At 38.9% G+C, this 18,388-nt stretch overlaps 1 protein-coding gene across 4 annotated transcripts in view; it reads right to left on the bottom strand.

The window, feature by feature from the left end:
• Positions 1–1,364: 1,364 nt before the first annotated feature.
• PRAG1 (PEAK1 related, kinase-activating pseudokinase 1) overlaps positions 1,365–18,388 on the bottom strand; it is a 30,897-nt gene continuing 13,873 nt past the window's right edge. For all 4 annotated transcript variants that reach the window (XM_072115086.1, XM_072115077.1, XM_072115068.1 and 1 more), the window contains exons 2-6: positions 17,538–17,935; positions 15,611–17,064; positions 9,760–9,935; positions 6,530–7,263; positions 1,365–4,733 (exon numbers count right to left, since the gene is read on the bottom strand). In XM_072115086.1, coding sequence (XP_071971187.1) covers positions 3,699–4,733; positions 6,530–7,263; positions 9,760–9,935; positions 15,611–17,064; positions 17,538–17,876 — 3,738 coding nt within the window. In that variant the 5' untranslated portion in view covers positions 17,877–17,935 and the 3' untranslated portion in view covers positions 1,365–3,698. The remainder of the gene's footprint in view (positions 4,734–6,529; positions 7,264–9,759; positions 9,936–15,610; positions 17,065–17,537; positions 17,936–18,388) is intronic.

The raw sequence follows: 18,388 nt of genomic DNA, 5'->3' as shown, positions 1-18,388 counted from the left end.
GGTTCTGAGTGCCACCTCTGGCACCAGTGCCATAGGTTCGCCACCACTGCTCTATTGGATTGAGATCTGGTGACTGTGGAGGCCATTTGAGTACAGTGATCTCATTGTCATGTTCAAGAAACCAGTCTGAGATGATTCCAGCTTTATGACATGGCGCATTATCCTGCTGAAAGTAGCCATCAGATGTTGGGTACATTGTGGTCATAAAGGGATGGACATGGTCAGCAACAATACTCAGGTAGGCTGTGGCGTTGCAACTATGCTCAATTGGTACCAAGGGGCCCAAAGAGTGCCAAGAAAATATTCCCCACACCATGACAACACCACCACCAGCCTGAACCGTTGATACAAGGCAGGATGGATCCATGCTTTCATGTTGTTGATGCCAAATTCTGCCCCTACCATCCGAATGTCGCAGCAGAAATCGAGACTCATCAGACCAGGCAACATTTTTCCAATCTTCTACTGTCCAATTGCGATGAGCTTGTGCAAATTGTAGCCTCAGTTTCCTGTTCTTAGCTGAAAGGAGTGGCACCCGGTGTGGTCTTCTGCTGCTGTAACCCATCTGCCTCAAAGTTCGACGTACTGTGCGTTCAGAGATGCTCTTCTGCCTACCTTGGTTGTATCGGGTGGCGATTTGAGTCACTGTTGCCTTTCTATCAGCTCGAACCAGTCTACCCATTCTCCTCTGACCTCAACAAGGCATTTTTCGCCCACAGAACTGACGCTCACTAGATGTTTTTTCTTTTTCGGACCATTCTCTGTAAACCCGAGAGATGGTTGTGCGTGAAAATCCCAGTAGATCAGCAGTTTCTGAAATACTCAGACCAGCCCTTCTGGCACCAACAACCATGCCACGTTCAAAGGCACTCAAATCACCTTTCTTCCCCATACTGATGCTCGGTTTGAACTGCAGGAGCTTGTTTTGACCATGTCTACATGCACTGAGTTGCTGCCATGTGATTGGCCGATTAGAAATTAAGTGTTAACGAGCAGTTGGACAGGTGTACCTAATAAAGTGGCCGGTGAGTGTATATCTTACATCGCAAACTCCACCCTCTGGCTCTCGCCATTTATGCATTTATGTTAGGATAGAACCAGATTTCATCCATCTCACATGCAGTTTACTGCTACAATCCTGGTAATGGTCACTAAAATATAGGCTACATGCTATATGAAAATCAGCCTTATGTTTTCACATACACATTCTTTTCAGTGGCGGAATCACTCCGAAATTGGATAGTTAGCCTTTATGTGAAACTTACCTCTACTATATTGTTTATATCAGTTTTGTATATGTTTTATAAAACCTTTGTTCTTTTAAAACTCCATGAAGGAAACATGGTTACCTACACAAAAACAGGTGGATTTTAAAATGTTTTTATTTTTCAATGTTATTTTAAAAATGAACAGAAACATACAAAATATGAGATCTTTCATCTTTAGTACATAACAATATGATAAATGTGATTTGTAAACAGTATTAAACACAAAAAATAAAAAAACTCTAGTATTTGAAGCTAACAAACCATTGCACTGCAACGTGATTAGGCTCCCACAAAAATGCTTTAATGATACTTTTATAAAACAAATGTACATCTATGATACAGAAATGCTGGACTACAACAGAGCAACCTCTGCTACCATCTCTGGTTAGACAATTAAAAGCTATACGTAGCAATCCAGGCTACTATAGCAATTGTTCATATACATATTTAAGAAGTTCAGTATGGCATACCCATTCCTGACATACAGTACAGCTGTCAGTTTCAATAGTTAGAGGGAAGCTGTCATCAGGAAGGTCTTTTTTACATGATGACAGATTCTAATAGCTTCTGGCATGTTGATTTTATAAATGCCTTTGTTCCATTCATCTAAATCATTAAAGTGCTTTTTAATCGTTAATTTAACATTACCTGGATCACTGGCATGTGGCAAGTCTCATGGAGGGTAGACGGAGGGGGTGTGTGGCCGTTCAATTGAGAATTGCTTGATGGGGTGAGCTGGGGAGGCTGAGGCAGGGTCAGGGCTGAGAAAGAGGGAGCATGTAATAAGGAGAAGATGACTTGTGCCATTTGAGCTGACCCCAACTACCATGACTTGCAACGGTGCTGACAGGGAGCCAGATAACATTTAAGAAACTATTAAAAAGCTCTGGAATTATTCACATGCACAACAAAGCTGTTTTTTAAATCAACATGCCACGGGCTATTGGAACTTGTCCTTATGTAAAAATGCCCTTCCTGATGACAGGTTCCCTTTAAGCTTGCAGAAAATGAGTCAAGTATTCAAAAAAGTAGAGAATATACAGCAAACCAGTGCAAAGCCACCAAATAAAAAAATATTCATCTATGGTTTCTTAACCCTTTAAATGATGATGATGATAAGAATGTAAAGGGAACCTGCCTTTATATGAATGATGTTTAGCTTGTCATGAAGTTTAGCAGTTATATAGTTTCCTTGTATAGACATGCATCCAGACTTCTTAGCCCAAGATCAGCTGTGGTTTAAATAAACATATTAAAGTTTATTTTCACAAAACTTGTATATTAATCCACCAGCTCTTTCTGCTCTACAACATGCTACTGGCAGATAACACAAAGGTTCAACATAACCGGTTAATTAATTTATATATTCAGTGACTTGTCTACTCTGGAAACAATGGGGCACGCAACCCTTTTGTTGCTGGCTTCCATGCGACACAAATTAGGGGGCGTGCCATCGGACGGTCCAACTGATTCGGACTGAGCATGGGATTTAGCTTTTTAATTGTGTCGCAAGCCTTATGTGTAAGATGGACCACAAAAAGATAGTGAACTCTGTCATACCGGAGCGGGGAAGTGACACATTCATGATATCCGGCGCACGATCTTATAAAATGCAGTGTGCTGCTATATATTACGTAAATGTGCCCCAATGTTTAATTTTACCAAACAGGAATACATTATTTTGTAGGCTAATCATAAAAAAACATTTTTATGTGCATCGCTAGCTGTGAATGGACTAACACAGAGGACATACCTTGCACATAAATAAGGGAGATTTATTAAATTTATGTAATATTGACATTTGATTCTGATTAGGGTACTGCTACCATTTCATATAAGCCTAAACATTTGTAAATTTCTACAGTTACGGAAGCCACAGACTTTTTATAGTGCTCAATTCTATACAGTACTCATGTGATATTCAAGTACAGTTCAGAGTGCTTTGGGAGTTATCAGATATAAAACATACAGATCAAAAAATATGTAAAGGAAACCTTAAATCAATTAACATTTTCTTAATACAAAAGTACAGAAGCTTGGGCCAAAAATAAAAAGGCAATTGTGAGAGCATCAATGAAAAGAATTCATAAAGAATATCTTACATTTCTGGATTGAATATGGTGGTGAATAAAAGAATGGTGGGGCATACAAATTAAGGGGGAATAAAGTCACCATTAAGTGAAATTATTTGCTTTCAACAAGAAATACTCCTTCAATCATTTAGACAATTCACAGCATTGTATTTAAAGTATATACAGAACAGTATTCTGAGAACGTGAGATAGACCTTAGAAATTCAATGCAAATACTGAAATAGCTTAACAAAGCTATGCAACTAAATCTTTAAGACCAATTTCAAAATGAGATCTTAAATTAAAATAAGATTCACCTGCCAGATCTTATTGTGTCATTTCAAATTACATTGTACATATCATGTGATAAGTTTAATGAGTTTCAGTGTCTTATAAAGGTAGCATGGATCTGCAGATGCCAAATACTGGCAGCATAGCCAGTCCTCTAGAGAAATGTTATGCTCAGGCTCTAAAGCACGCTCTGCAAACTTCATCATTAGAAGGGCTCGCTTCATGTCAATCCAGTTCTGAAGGGCGCAGTGTAATGCCTCTTCATGGCTGAATGGTTGGTCTGTTAAGTCTTTTCTAGGACCCCACAAAAGACACTGAAGAATGCGTTTTGCCTCAGAAATGCGAATACGTTTAATCGGATCAGCCTCCAAGAGTAAGTGAGCAAGATGTTGAAGACCACGTGAATAAACAGACAAGTTGCGGAGTGGCGGCAAATCTTTCTGACTATATTCATGTTCATGAAGACTCGAACGGACCTCAAATGGGTTTCGTTGGTGGAGTAGTTCATAAATAAGGATTCCTGTTTGGAACTCATCAAACTTTTTGTACTGAGAGGCAGCCATGATTTCTGGTGCCAGTCTCGTCTTATCTCTCTTCAGTTTGAGGTCTTCAGTCCCAGGTCTCTGTTTGGCTTTGGAAAAGTTGCTCACTATAAGTCTTGGAACATACTTTCCATCTTTAATCTTATCAGGTGTGGTCTGGCAGTGAACAAGTAGCAGGTTTTCCAAGCAAAGGTCTCGGTGGATGATGGCATGTTCTTTCAGGTGTTCCAAACCATTGCAGAGCTGTAGTAGAAGTAGGCAGACTTGGCGCTCATAAATCTCTGGCTGGGCTTCATGAGTGGCAACAGACTCCTTGACAAAGTCTGCAGTTGTACGGTAAGGTACTTCACGAGTGATAACCACAACGCATTCTTCCTCAGTGGACAGGCTAGTAGCATGGGAGATCTCATTTGCTGAACTAACTTTTAAGGTTTCAGGGGGATGTAACAAGCTTGAAGGAACTGTGGCCAAGAAGTTCCCACAATCTTGCTGTATGTTGAAATGGACGGGTAATGAGAGATTGGAGTAAAATGGAGTTTTGGGATCTTCTGTTCTACATAACTGCAAAAGAAAGAAAAAAAAGTTAGTTAAAAAATCAGGAGAAGAATAAGTATCCCAGCTCACCTCCGAGATCACATTGGAGTCGGCACGGAACCCGCCTTGTTTGCACAGGCACGATACATAAAGTAATAAATTCGATGGTCCAGCCAACATCAGTGATCTTTCAGACTTTTATTTTGTCAAATTTCATTTATCCACAGTGTTAATCCAATGGATTAACACTGTGGATAAATCAAATTTGATGAAATAAAAGTCTGAAAGATCACTGATGTTGGCTGGACCATCGAATTTATTACTTTACAGTTAAAAAATGCTTGTATGCAAGAGTTTGTATTTTGTACTCTTTCAAGTTAGATTTATATAGTATTTTGTCAAGTAGTGTAAAATTAATAGCATGCACTGTGCAAAGAAAGTGAATGTTGCCAGGAGCAAAGGTCTAATGTTACCATCTATGTAAAACTGGGCATTATATATCTATTGTCATGAGCACAACTACCATGAAGCTCAGCAGCTAAGGATAGTTGGCACACAATAGTGATGAGTGAAAGATGCACAGCATTACTGTATGCAGCTCTTCTTTCACAGTACTCTTCTTCTAGCATAAACAGCTGCAGTGAACATATTACTCTGCCCAGTACATGATTCATTCTTCAGGTGGTAAATTTCTGTGAATTATCACTCCCATGCTGCATCTGAAATTACTATTGTTTAGAAACAGTCAGGAAATAGGTTTCTAATGCATTTACCACTGCTGGTATGAACAATGTACGCATACCCTTAGGCAGCAGACATGCAATAGTGTGCATTTCAGTCTGTGATGTTCATTTGTAAATGGAAGGGGCCCAACTTTTTCTAGTTACACCATTGGCGTGTGTCCTGAGGGCACATCGGATTGGACAAGTAAGCATTAGATACACTGCTCCTGCCAAGATCATTGGCTATGGTCATATATTATTCAAGTGGTTTGCCCATGAAAAAAAATTCTCAAATTTTGATCAACTTGTGATGTTAACACAAAGATCATGTTTGGCCCCTTACTTTACAATTTTACTCAGTTTTATTGCTGTTTATTGCATAAGTGATGGTCAGTGTAAGCAGGCATTTCTTGATCCCTCTATTTCTGTGTGCTGACATTGTGGTTAGATTATTAGGGTACATGGTTATATACACTTTCATTTACTTTCTGAACATTGTACTAGTAACTGACACATAGAAAGAGGCGAGACACATCAGATAAGAGATTATGAAATGCATATTACACACAATGACCCTCTCCAGCTCTTGCTACATCTCAGCTACACACACACACACTGTTAGATCTGATGTGTCTGCCTCTCCCTTCCCCCAGATAAAGAACTTATCTGCCTGTAGCTTGTAGCTCACGATGTGATTTGTAGTTGTTTGCCGGCAGGAAGTCAGTGAGTGTGAGCTGGCCCTGTAATGCAGGGGGGCTAGGGGCAGAGAAGAGTTCAGCTCAACAGCATCAGGCAAAAAAGCAAGATGGCTGCCAACCCTAAAGTCAGAAGATTGAGGGCCGGAAACCAGGGGCAACTGAAATTGTGTACACCAGGACTTATGGAGACCACTGAGCTATTATTACAGTCTGCATGGGTCCAAGGCTTCTGTTTACATAAACAGGAGACATTTTTGGTGAGAGGATAACTAGAGATTGCATTCTAGCAATCTATGTTATCCCATTGTTAAATGCTTCCTTTGGGGCATCAGAAGAAAACCATAAAGATTTTAGCTACAGGTTTTGTAAATATATGATCATAAGAATACATGATCTAATTTACCTTCACAGCATAATTATTCAGTGGGTCCTTGGCACAAGTGGCACAGTAATAAACTGCATCCCCGGCATTGCAGCAGGGTTTGTTGCTTGTCAACTTGAAGAGTGACCAGTTATTTTCATTGAAATGCAGTTCCTTCTTTTGGTCTCTCATGAAGTAATCTTCACATTTGTTCATTAAACGTCTCGTGGATTGAGCATACAGTCCACTGAGCTTGGCATACATCCCCTCTTTGCTGTCGATGTTGCTAAGGAGGTGATGGAGTTGGAGACTTGATGCAGAAGAAGTATGACTAGAAACACTTAGCTGTGACATTGACATGGCTGGTGTTCCTCGGCTTTGAAGACAATTTCTGCTCCTAACCTCGTTTCTGTGACCAGTGCCTCTGCAGCATATCTCCAAGGACTCAGAAGAAGAAAACATGGCATGTCTGTCGACTGGGCTTAAAAGATGGCTGTGTTTGAGTTCATCACAAACATTGTTTTCTGACTGACTCAGATTAAGTCTTGGACTATTTGGATTGATTTCATTTCTTGATGGGAAAGCTCGACCCCAAGCAGAGTTATCTGGTGCTGATATAGCCCTGTTCATTGACTTCTTTATAGGCAATGGAGGCGGCTGTCCGAGTCCATTCTGTGCTTCCATTCCAGAGTCCACAGAAAATGAAACTTGGGCAAAATGCTTCTTCTCAGTGCCAGATGAATGAATTGGAGAAGTGACAGCTTCACATGACTGACCTATGAAAACAAGGATTAATTAATCTACTGTACCTTGAGACATGGATATCAAATTAGTTGAGTAATATTTTTCATACACATTAAAATCTTTAAATGCAATACTTTATTCTATATTTTTCGATCACTGTAGCCATAGGGTCATAATTTGGATTTCAGTAGAATGGCACAGTTTCTATAAGTCTTATCTATGTGATAACCAGTAAACCTGCTGCAAACACATTTTTGTGCCAACGGAGCATTTAACGTTTGTTTGCGTTGCTCAGGTAGTAAGAATAAAAGTACATTCCAAGGCTGCTTTGTGACAAGAGGCTCATTGCAATCGGATTATAAACAGAGACAGGGAGTGGCAACCTACTGAACACTGATCCAGGAAGCTTATTTTATTTTAAGTACATATTCAGAGGGCAGATGTTGCAATAGCCTTAAAAGAGGCTTAGAGGATCTTCCAAAGCAACACTAAACCCTTGAATAACCTCAACCATGATAGCTTTTCAAACTGCCCAGCTTTTTGCAACATTCTTACCAACAACCTAATGTGACATTGGTATAAATGAACAAATTGGTAATAGAATTATGCATTAAAAGTGTGCAGTGATTACTTACATGGCAAAGTGATGAACATGCAATACTCACATAAAGTAGTAAACCGTCCTGGAAGCCAAAATATGTCTAGATGCCCTGCAGCTACCTAGAACTAGGTTAGTTCCAAGCTAACCTTTCCCGATTTAAAACCAGAAACTCTTAACAATACCTCTTATATTATAGGATGGTCAAAAAGCAATAAAGTGGTCAAAGAGCAAGTCCACAATCTAATGCTCGCTCCAAACAGCTTATTTTCATTCAAATGTCTAGCCCAGCAGACATTCGCGAAGACTGCAGAAAGAGGGAATCTGGTGGACTTTGCTCCTTTTGTAAGAGTTATGCAGATATCTTAGAGGAAATGTTTATAGACGCCCTAAGTCCTGTAGAGAAACTAGAACAGCTTCATTTCAATCAAAAGGAAATATACTGTGTGTAGAAAAGTAATTTAGTAGTCAATAAATGACATTGTGCAAGTTGCTATTATGAGCCATTTAATGTGCTTGACTACCTAACGAAGTCATATGACAATTTAATAGCATTAGTAGATTACTACATATGGTAGATTTCTTAAGTGGTAATTTTGCAATTTGTGTATAAACCGTTGCCATTACTACACACACAAGATGAAAAGACAGAATTCAGGTACATTCACACAAATGTATGCCTGCCCCGCCATGGCAGTATCAGGCTGAAGAGGAGGAGGGGTAACCCTCCCCTCTTCATAGAAAATAGCACTGCATGGCCGCACACAGAGTGAAGGATGGAGCATGCTCTAACTTTTTCTGTGTATGGCACGGCATGGTGACAAACATGTGTGGCACCATGTTGCCACCGAGCCACTATTGCCATCTACGTGGAAGTATATGCAGCCGCATATACGTCCCCCTAGACAATTGTGTGAATGTACCCTTAATATAAGTATGGGTGCAAGACTCAAGATTGTAACCAGACCAATAATAAAAACTGGCATCTCTCCAGTATACAATAGAATATAAGTGTATCCATTCATTCAAGAGTTCAATCGATTAGAAATGTTGATTATAGAGGTTAAGAATGCTGACTGATTATGAGTCCTGTGAAGAGCAGCAGCATTTGCCAGAGCACTGGACAGCTTTCGCTCAACATGTGATATATGGGAACCATTTAATGCCAAATTCATAATTGCTCAGATAGGATAGGATGTTGTTTATACATTTACATTGTATATAATATTAAGTTTAATATAAATTACAATTGCCAAATAAGGCAAAAGGTTAACTCCAATTAGTTTTATACACTATCAAACATACATTATTTTAATGCATTTCTTTATAGTAAAGCGTCCCTAAGTGACAACTCTGCTAAGGATTAAATAAAGTAGATAAATAACTTGAAAGAGATTTTTAGGAATTTCCAAGGGTCTTTTATCTGTGTTGTGACCTTGATCTTCTGCTACCAAGAATGCTTATAATTTTCATGCCCCATTAAATGCTCCTGGAATTTCCAGTTTAAGCGAATTACCAGTGTACAGAGTAATTTGTAATTCAATTGGGGTTTAAAAATAAAATATTAGGGTAGTAGGATTTTGAGAACCCTCTGTATAAAAAAAAATTAAAAAAAAAGAATCTGCCTCCCATCCATTTCACTGGGAGAAACAGACAAAAAAAAATGTTTTGAAGCTTTTTCTTGTCATAAATTCAGCAACACTCGCCATTAAAATCACAGCAGGTGGCCACACATGGATAAGCCCCATTGCATAGAGATAATCCATGTGTGGATTAACCACTAAAATAGGTAGAAATTTATAAGACATTTAGAATCATTTAAGTGCTTCAGCGTGTATCACCAATTAAATCCAAATAAAATAAAAATAATACTATCAAAGATAATTGAGAATCATCATAGTATTATCATACTATAGCCACATTGAATTACCTCCTTCACTACATGTCCTGGAGTCCAAGCTGTCCATAGAACCGGTACTGAAACTGACATTGATGTTCCCATTGGAGTTGCTGACATTCATTGCCTTAAATGATTCTCCAAGACTTTCCACTGAACCAAGACTCTTGTTCTCCAGTTCACAGCTATTCTTGATCATTTTCACATGCCTTGAGACAACACAAGAAAATGTCATGAGTAACCTTTTTAATAATTTTTTTCTTAGTACTTTAATGCAAGAGAGTGATATACAATAAATACTTAAGAAAAAGTATTTTTAGCTGTGTTCACTATCAAAGGACATCTACGACCAGGATCAAGGATCATAAACCAAGCCCACTGACATGCTGGTGTGTGCTCCCTCTGGCAGGATCTACTCTTCTTTTGTACAAAAACAAGGATTTTTAAATTATGCAAATTAGTTTCCTATGTGTTTATGGAGACCGGATCTCCTTAGGCTCATTTGCATAATTGTTAATGCCTTTTATTATTAAAAACAAGAGCATAAGAAGCTAAATGAATAGTGTACACCAGTATGTCAGTGTGCTTGGTTTACAGTCCTTCGTCCTGGTGGTAGATGTCCTTTAATGTTGCTGGGTAGCTCCCTGTAGTGTTATTACAGATAAATGTTTATATGGAGCTTTGCTCCATTGCTTTATGTATAAAATGATATTTCATATTAATTTCATTGAAACAGAAGTGCTTCATCGGGCGTTTCCATAGCCGCTCCAGTTTCTCTGTCAATTTCACAACCACGAATGCCCTTGCCCCTCCTTTGACGATGCGTCCCTGCCCCTGCCGTGCTCCACCCCCCACTTCCTCTAGCAGTAGCACATAGAGCAGCAGGGGGAATGCAGAAGGAGCAGGGAGACAGGGGAGAGGTGTTTTCAAGGGCAATTGTGCATCATTTAAATATATAGAGTTTATTTTATAGCTAACATTCTGGAGCAAAGGTCTGTATAAACAGTTAGTAACATTAATGGTGAATACAGCTATAAACCAGTAGTAGATTTTCTGTAGTCATATTCATTTAAATATAAATTTTAGAGTATTTCTGTGGAAAAGGTCTTTTTGATATACTAGAATACAAATACAAATATATAAAGCTCCAAGAACAGGATGCACAAATTGACACTTCCTGGACTCTGTCTTAAAGAGATGAATTAAGGAGCAGCAAAACAGGTTTTTATTTCAACAGCTTTTACAAAATACACTTTTCAAATGAAGCAGAAAGATCAGTAAACATTGCATCCGCTTCAACTACACAATTGTGTTACCGCACCTAAACTGCAATACCCAGGCATATAAATACTGATGGCCAGTGTGAAGGAAAGACCTTCATGCCTGAAAATAGATTTCATTTATATATATGTCTATTTAATTTCAGAGATTGTAAGGATGAGAAAAACAGATCTCCTTATTTCTAAAATTCTGTTGTTTAGTGGCTGTGTCTGTATAGTAGCTAAGCCCCATCCACTTAAGGTAGCTAAGCTGTAATACCTGATAACAACCCCCGATTCAGTATCATGCTGTTACTAGGAAGAAAATATAGAGCATCTGGATTTCATAATCCTGGCAAGCTCTTTAAAGGTTTGGCTGTGCTAGATTAAACAGTACAGGGACCCGAATCCGAACACTCCGATATCGCAGGAGTTCGGCTCTGCTAATCTAAACTTATTGGCAAATAATCCAATGCAACATAAGCAGATACTAATTCTTTTTATTAGCCTTTAGAATATAAAAGTGAACTTTGTCCACAAGTTTTCCCATCGATATGATCTCCAACATATTTAATATATCCCCCATTATACTCATACTTAAGAGGAAGGTATTCTAAAGAGACAAAACACCTTTCATATCCTTCAGATCCTCCAGTAAAGCCAAGCAACTTGGCTTATGATGTACATATTTCAGGGTGATTAGACTTGGATCAGGTACAAAACAAAAAGATAAAAGCGAGGATCTCAGCAGAAATATGCAGAAAGGCAACTTCGTGCTGGCATAATTAACAGGAACGTTTCTGAAAGAAGACATTGTGATGGCAAATGTTTGTTCTCCTTGGAACATTAACAATCATTAACCTCATTCTTCTCCTTTCTATATTTACATGCGCTGCATTGGAATGCACCAAAATTACTGGAAACCCAGGCAATGTTTGTAGCTTTAATGTTCAATAATGAGGTCTTATTTCTAACTTATCTCAAAACTTTGAACTGTAAAGATGATGGTTTTTAAGCAGGTCACTGAATAGCCATCACAGTAGAGGAGGACTCGGGCCTACAGAAAGGAATGCGACAAGGCCGCGCTCCAGGTCCTGGGATCATAGGCTGTGGGAAGAAGTGGCAGGCACAATCCACAAAGAAGATAGCAGGTCATAGTGAGACTGTCTCTGGATTCAAGGACACAAGGAATTCTTTACATAACTTGCAGCTTCTCCAAGCAGCTCTGCTACTGGGAATAAAACAAATGCCATGTAAGGCTTTGAAGTCTTCTCAAACAAAAACACAGCCTGAACCATATAATGGAACAGGTTCTGTCTTTGAAAACTCTTAGTCAATGCCATGAAAAAAGTGTGTATAAGACAGTAGCCCATTATCACCCATATCAATCCAGTGTAGAGTTTCATTATACTGGACACAGCAAAACTATTTAAGATCCCTATAAAAAGTTTTCATGGAATCCCTGAGGTTTAGGGTGCAGTCACACATTGTGTTTACACTGCGTTTTCAAACACAATTTAACGGGTGTGGAGAGGAGATATGCCTAACTGCATTTACAAAACGCAGTGTTAACGCAACGTGTAACCACACCCAAAGGCTGTTTTTTATAGAGTATCTCCAACAATCTTCAGAGATAATTGTGATTGCTCACAACCACCCAGCTATACAGCTATTAGTTATCCTACCTAATCACCCTGTACACATGCATTCCGTTTGGCCAAGTTGGTATTTAATCTTGATAGGTAGACAACCCCCTACAGGGGGTCCCAATATAAATATAATATAATATATATATATATATATATATATATATATATATATATATATATATATATATATATATATATATATATATATATATATATATATACACACATATTTGTAAACTCACGCATGTTTATGCTATCTCATACATTTATACACATCTAACACACACATGGGAAGACCTGTTTCATAGTTGGCACTCCTTGCATGTCGTGTATGATAAAGGCCCTGACCACCCACTATGGCGGATACATCCGGAGGCTTCGACCTCTTGATGTATACGCCATGGCAAATACACTGCTGGGCTCTTTTGGAATTGCAGAAAAAGCCTGAGAACTTCAATACGGAAAGTTTGCAGGCTATGGCTAGTCCACAGGTACAGGGCTGGAACGCCCCCCGCCCCCCCCCATTGGCCACGTCCCATCTACACCCAAATGGCATAGAGGTCGCATAGTCACCCAAAAAAAAAAAAAAAACACACAATTTCTTGCAATAAATTGCAGCATTTAAGTGCTCCTTTGGCAGTTTATGGTAAACATCCCCCACACGTATCACGTACACACGTATCACGTATATATATATATATATATATATATATATATATATATATATATATATCCACTCATACATACAGTATATATACACATCAAATACAGACACATACAGGAGGGCGGGTTTACTGAGCGCCGACGTATAATAATGGCCGCTTCCCACCCCCCATGTCCTGCCTGATGCATCAAGAGGCTTAAGCCTCCTTGCAAAGGATGTGATATAGAGACTAGATATATAGATGTAGATATGTTGATCAAGCTGCACAGACAACCTTTTGTGTGTTCAGAGTCAAAGATCCCATTCATCTCATGACACAGGTCAGTGACAGCAGCTATCAAGTCACACACTTGTACATGGTGTGTAGTTAGAAAGTCATCTTGCTACAAAATGCCTTTAAGGAATGTAGTGATGACTGCTTGGAGGAGGGTGATGATAATTGCTATCAGACAGAAGTCACACACATCATTAAGGTGATGTGACCTTTTTCATTATAGACTTAACCGGTACAATGAGCTTCTGATGGAAAGGAAAAGTGTAGAGCGATTAAGAAACGTGTTGCATAACTGGCTTTACGTTCTATTCCCACACGCAACTCTACAAAGTGTAAAGCCCTAGCTAGTATGGATTAAAGAGCAAATAGTATTTCAAAGATTTAAAAGGAAAGAATAAAGAATTTAAATTATAAAAGGAACGTCTAATTGATACCCTATACAATCACATTTTTCCAAGTAGGGGGAAAAAAAGGTTGTTACCAATAGCTTCAGAAGGCTATGAAAGTTCATGAAAAAAATATTTCCCTACATACTTAATGAGAAAATCCCTTTAAGAAAGATGATCATAATTAACAACATTTATTCCCTCTCCACATGAGAGTGCTGCCAGAAGTACCCTAGATACCCAGGGAGCTCAGGAAAAAAAACTTGTTCTGTTCTCCATTGACCCTTTATGGGACTTCAGGCTCAGCCAACAGCATTACAACATTAATCCATAGTGATGGCAATAACAGGGACTTACAGTCCACTGTTGACGATTATGGGAGGTCCAAGAAATCCGTCCCAGCAGAATCCCCTCTCCAGAATCCCAATTTAAAAAAAATTCTCCTGCTAGGCCCATAAATTGTGAACATTGTATCGTGTACAACAAATAGTCAGCGTGCCAGGAAATAAACTGTTTAGTGGCCTTACATAGAGGATATAAAGCATTCAGTAACTCAATTTCCAGAATAGATCTTCTCAAACAAAGTATAACACTCAGCTAAGTGCATTTTATTCCACGGTGTACTTTCCCATCTGTTGGCAGTGCCTCAACTTTCATTAGACTAGTATTTTCTTGTAATTGGGTATAAAAAAAAAAAAACAAAAAAAAAAACACATAAGCATCTTACTACGCCCCAAGCTATAAACAAAGTTCTACAGGACACATTCCTTTGCACTAAACTTTCATCTGCTTTGTGATCATCAACTATTTACAAGCATAGACCGGAAAAATTTTATTTTACGCTGTGAAAAAAAGTTTGCTCCATCCATTGCAAAACCCATCCGAAAATGTCAGAGAAAATAGTGAAGCTGGACATTTTATAAGCCTTGTTATAAAAAGGGAAAACCGACAGACCTAATCACAGTCAATTAGATCCGTTAAATGTGGTTGTAGTTGATCACATGATTGATCCAAAGATTTGTAGTAAATGCTTCTAACAGAGCTGAACAATAAAATTAATTAGCGCACATGTGAACGGAGCATTAAAAGTTAAAGGGGTTGTCCACTTTCAGCAAATATTTGGTATTTGGATATTTCTATCTACTTGAAGTAAAAATAGAAGCTTTTATAGCAGGACTGCAAGCAGAGATCTAGAAAACAGTGAGGAATTGATACAGAAAGTATATTGGAAAATTGTATAACTTTCCTTACAAAAACCATATCAAATATTTGCTGAAAGTGGACAATCCCTTTAACCTATGAGAAATCTACCATCAGAAGAAGATCTGATGGTATATTCCTCCTGTCTGGCCTTTCCCTAATCTGTAATTTAATAATCCCATATGCCCATATGCATGTCTGATAGTGCTGTAGGGTAATGAGGTCCTACAAATGTAACTACTATAATTAAAAGTAAATCATATGCAGGTAGGCTACAATGAGGGCATAAGAATACTAGATTGTAAAATTACTTCATCTCTATAACTGTGATGACCCCATACATTGACATGCATCCTAAATTGGATCCTGTGCAATTGAATGAATACATCTCTATTAACAAAAGGATTAAGGATGTTTAGAATTGAGACGTACAAGTAGACTATTGATCATACCTGCTTTGTTTTTTTGGTGGTGGAGGTGGTGGCTCTGATGAGTCTTCAACACTGTTACTTGCTTTTGAAAGTTCAACTGGGCAGGAAGCAGATTTACTCATGCACTTTAGATCCCTCTGCCCATCCAAGGAATCTCTTCCATCTAAAATACAGCTAGATTTAGCAAGCTGCCCATTGCTTAGAGCAGGCGATGATTCTTCCTCTTCTTCTTCATCAATCCTGCACTGTTGGCTCCATGTTGTCTGCGTGATTCTCTGCCTACGGTCTCCAGTCAGCAAACACCTGTCATTCAGCTCAAAGGGTTCCTTTTTGTGTGATGGTGAGGATATTACAGCAGTAGTGTGCATTGGGGAAGATAATTTAGAAGTTGCAAAATCCTCAGGTTTGGTATTTTTAGCTGGCACCACCAGGCTGGTGCTACATTGGTATTTCTGTGATAATGAAGCCTGGTACTTTTTATGAACCTCACCTTTCCCATGGTTCCTTTCTGCCCAGAGAAAAGTAGGCGAAAGACTCACATTCTCAACAGATGAAGGACTACTGCATGACCACTCAACTCCAACTGCAGAGTCAGGGCTGCTCAAGTAAATTGTCCTGTTGTCCTCCTCTGTATGTGCTGCCATAACGGTTATCCTAGCGGCAACATGTGTTGTAGACTCTTGTAGTACCCTCTCAATGCTCACAGAACACGGATTCTCTTTGACACCATTATCCGCTTGCTGAGAATTAATTTTCTCTGTTTGCATTATAGATTTCATTCCCTTGCCTGTAGCACCTCTTCTTTTAGTGCTTTCAGCATAAATTGGTTCATTATCCCTTCTATCAACTGGTGCTACCGAAGACTGAAAGACAGACTGCGAGTCTGTAAAGGTAGGTGAAGCAATAGGACTGTCATTCATAGTAACACATGAGAGTTTCTCAGAGACGTTATGTGACTCAGAATGAACAGATACTTTCGTTCGGCTGAAAATCATGTTCTTACTAGAAGCTGGTTCTGAGTTATGACATGGTCTGCTTTCATTTGCAGACCTGGCTTGGTTGCACAATCCTTTATCAGTTTTGATAAAAGGCTCACTCAGTGTACTGTCCTTAGAACGGGGGCTTCCCTTGGGAGATAATGCCGATTCTGCTTGGAAGCAGTTTAGCTTTTTAGAATCATCTTTATTTTGTTTTGACAACAAACTACATTCCTTGGAAAGGGGGGGCTGCTTTTCTTTAAGAAACACAGCTTTGTCCACCTGACCACCAAAGTGGCTCACATATGTTAGATTCTGTACAGCATTTATCTCAATCTTCTTATCCTGGTTTGAGTATCCATTGAACACATACTTGGGTGTAGCATTGGAAGAGTTCAAATTATGAGTGAAAGGTTTTGTCAGGTTGTCAAAAATAACATTTGAAATATCCCCAGATTTCAGAATTGAATTGCTGGTTGATGATTCTTTCCAACTAACCTGTATAAAAAGAATAACCAAATACATTAGTAGAGCAAAATAACATACTTCTTAAATAGGATTATAGATAATTACTCAAAAACAATGACACCTTTGGGAGGATACTATAGGTACATATTATGGATTTATGTGCCTCTATATAATGCTTCCATGAGACATACCGTGTTTCCCCCCCCACCCAAATCCACTGCCATAATTTGTGCCTATGTATACTGGTTTGGAAAGCACATTTGAGAAGAATTAAATTGTAGGAATGACAGGTCATGTAATATTGCTGTGTTATGGGGAACCCCGGACCTGGGCTCCAGGAGCCTTGGCTGGGAAACACGTGCATATATACACATGTCTATAGCCGATTGTGTGTATGTACAATGGCTCCTGTGTGCACCTGTGTCAAAATTCGTTTACTGTTAAATTAGATAGTAATGAAACCAACTTGTTTAGAGACAATAGTCATATTAACTCAAACTTACCTGAGTAAGGGTCTCAGTGCTGTTGAGTTGTGCCCATTCCTCAGCAGTCTCTGATGTAATCATTGTTGGCTTCACAGCTATGGTGGGCTTTGAATACAGAGCAGCAATTATAATGTCATCTTCTTGACTTGTGTTCTCCTGCTTGATCCTAATCCCATTAAGACTTGGCAGGACTGGCAAATTGCTGGCTTTTCCATCAGACGGTGCTTGATATTTTCGATGATCACTCTTTGGGTGAAAGCAATTCTTACAGGATCCAGGTTTCCAAATATGTTCAACAAACTCGTTGCAGGCAGACATCTTAAAGCCTTGATTGGTTACTGTAATGGATTTTTGCATGGTAGGTTCAGAATATCCACTCTCATCTTGTGTAAACAAATGGAGTCTTCTTTTGGCAGCTGTAAAAGAAAACATTATGAAATTTTGTTAATACAACAAATGAAAATAAAACACATACATAAAAAGATGATACATTTGATGAAACAACACTAGAAGCTACAATAAAAGGTATGTTTTCTATGGTAATTTATTTAGTTTATTTGAAAGTTTTTAATAAAATCTATTAATTTAGGGCCCCATTCACATTGCTGTTGTGGAGACGTCTATTTGACCACAAGCTTGCGGCCGTATATACGTCCCCATAGACAGCTATAGGCACCCTGCAGCAGTACGAATACACAGGGAAAAGAACATGTTCTATTTTTCCTAGTACGCCCCACTGTGCAACCCCATGGACAGGGGAAGGGGCGAGAAGCGCTCACCCCTCCACCTCTCCAGCACGGTTACTGTTGCTTGCCCGGCGACCATAAGTACCGTACAGTGGAAATTAACCAATATTAGTGGTAGAATTG

This window comes from Engystomops pustulosus, chromosome 1 (assembly GCF_040894005.1).
Source record: "Engystomops pustulosus chromosome 1, aEngPut4.maternal, whole genome shotgun sequence".
Classification (NCBI taxonomy): Eukaryota; Metazoa; Chordata; class Amphibia; order Anura; family Leptodactylidae; genus Engystomops; species Engystomops pustulosus.
The sequence above is the reverse complement of the archived record's forward strand: the minus strand, read 5'-3'. Positions and strand labels throughout refer to the sequence as shown.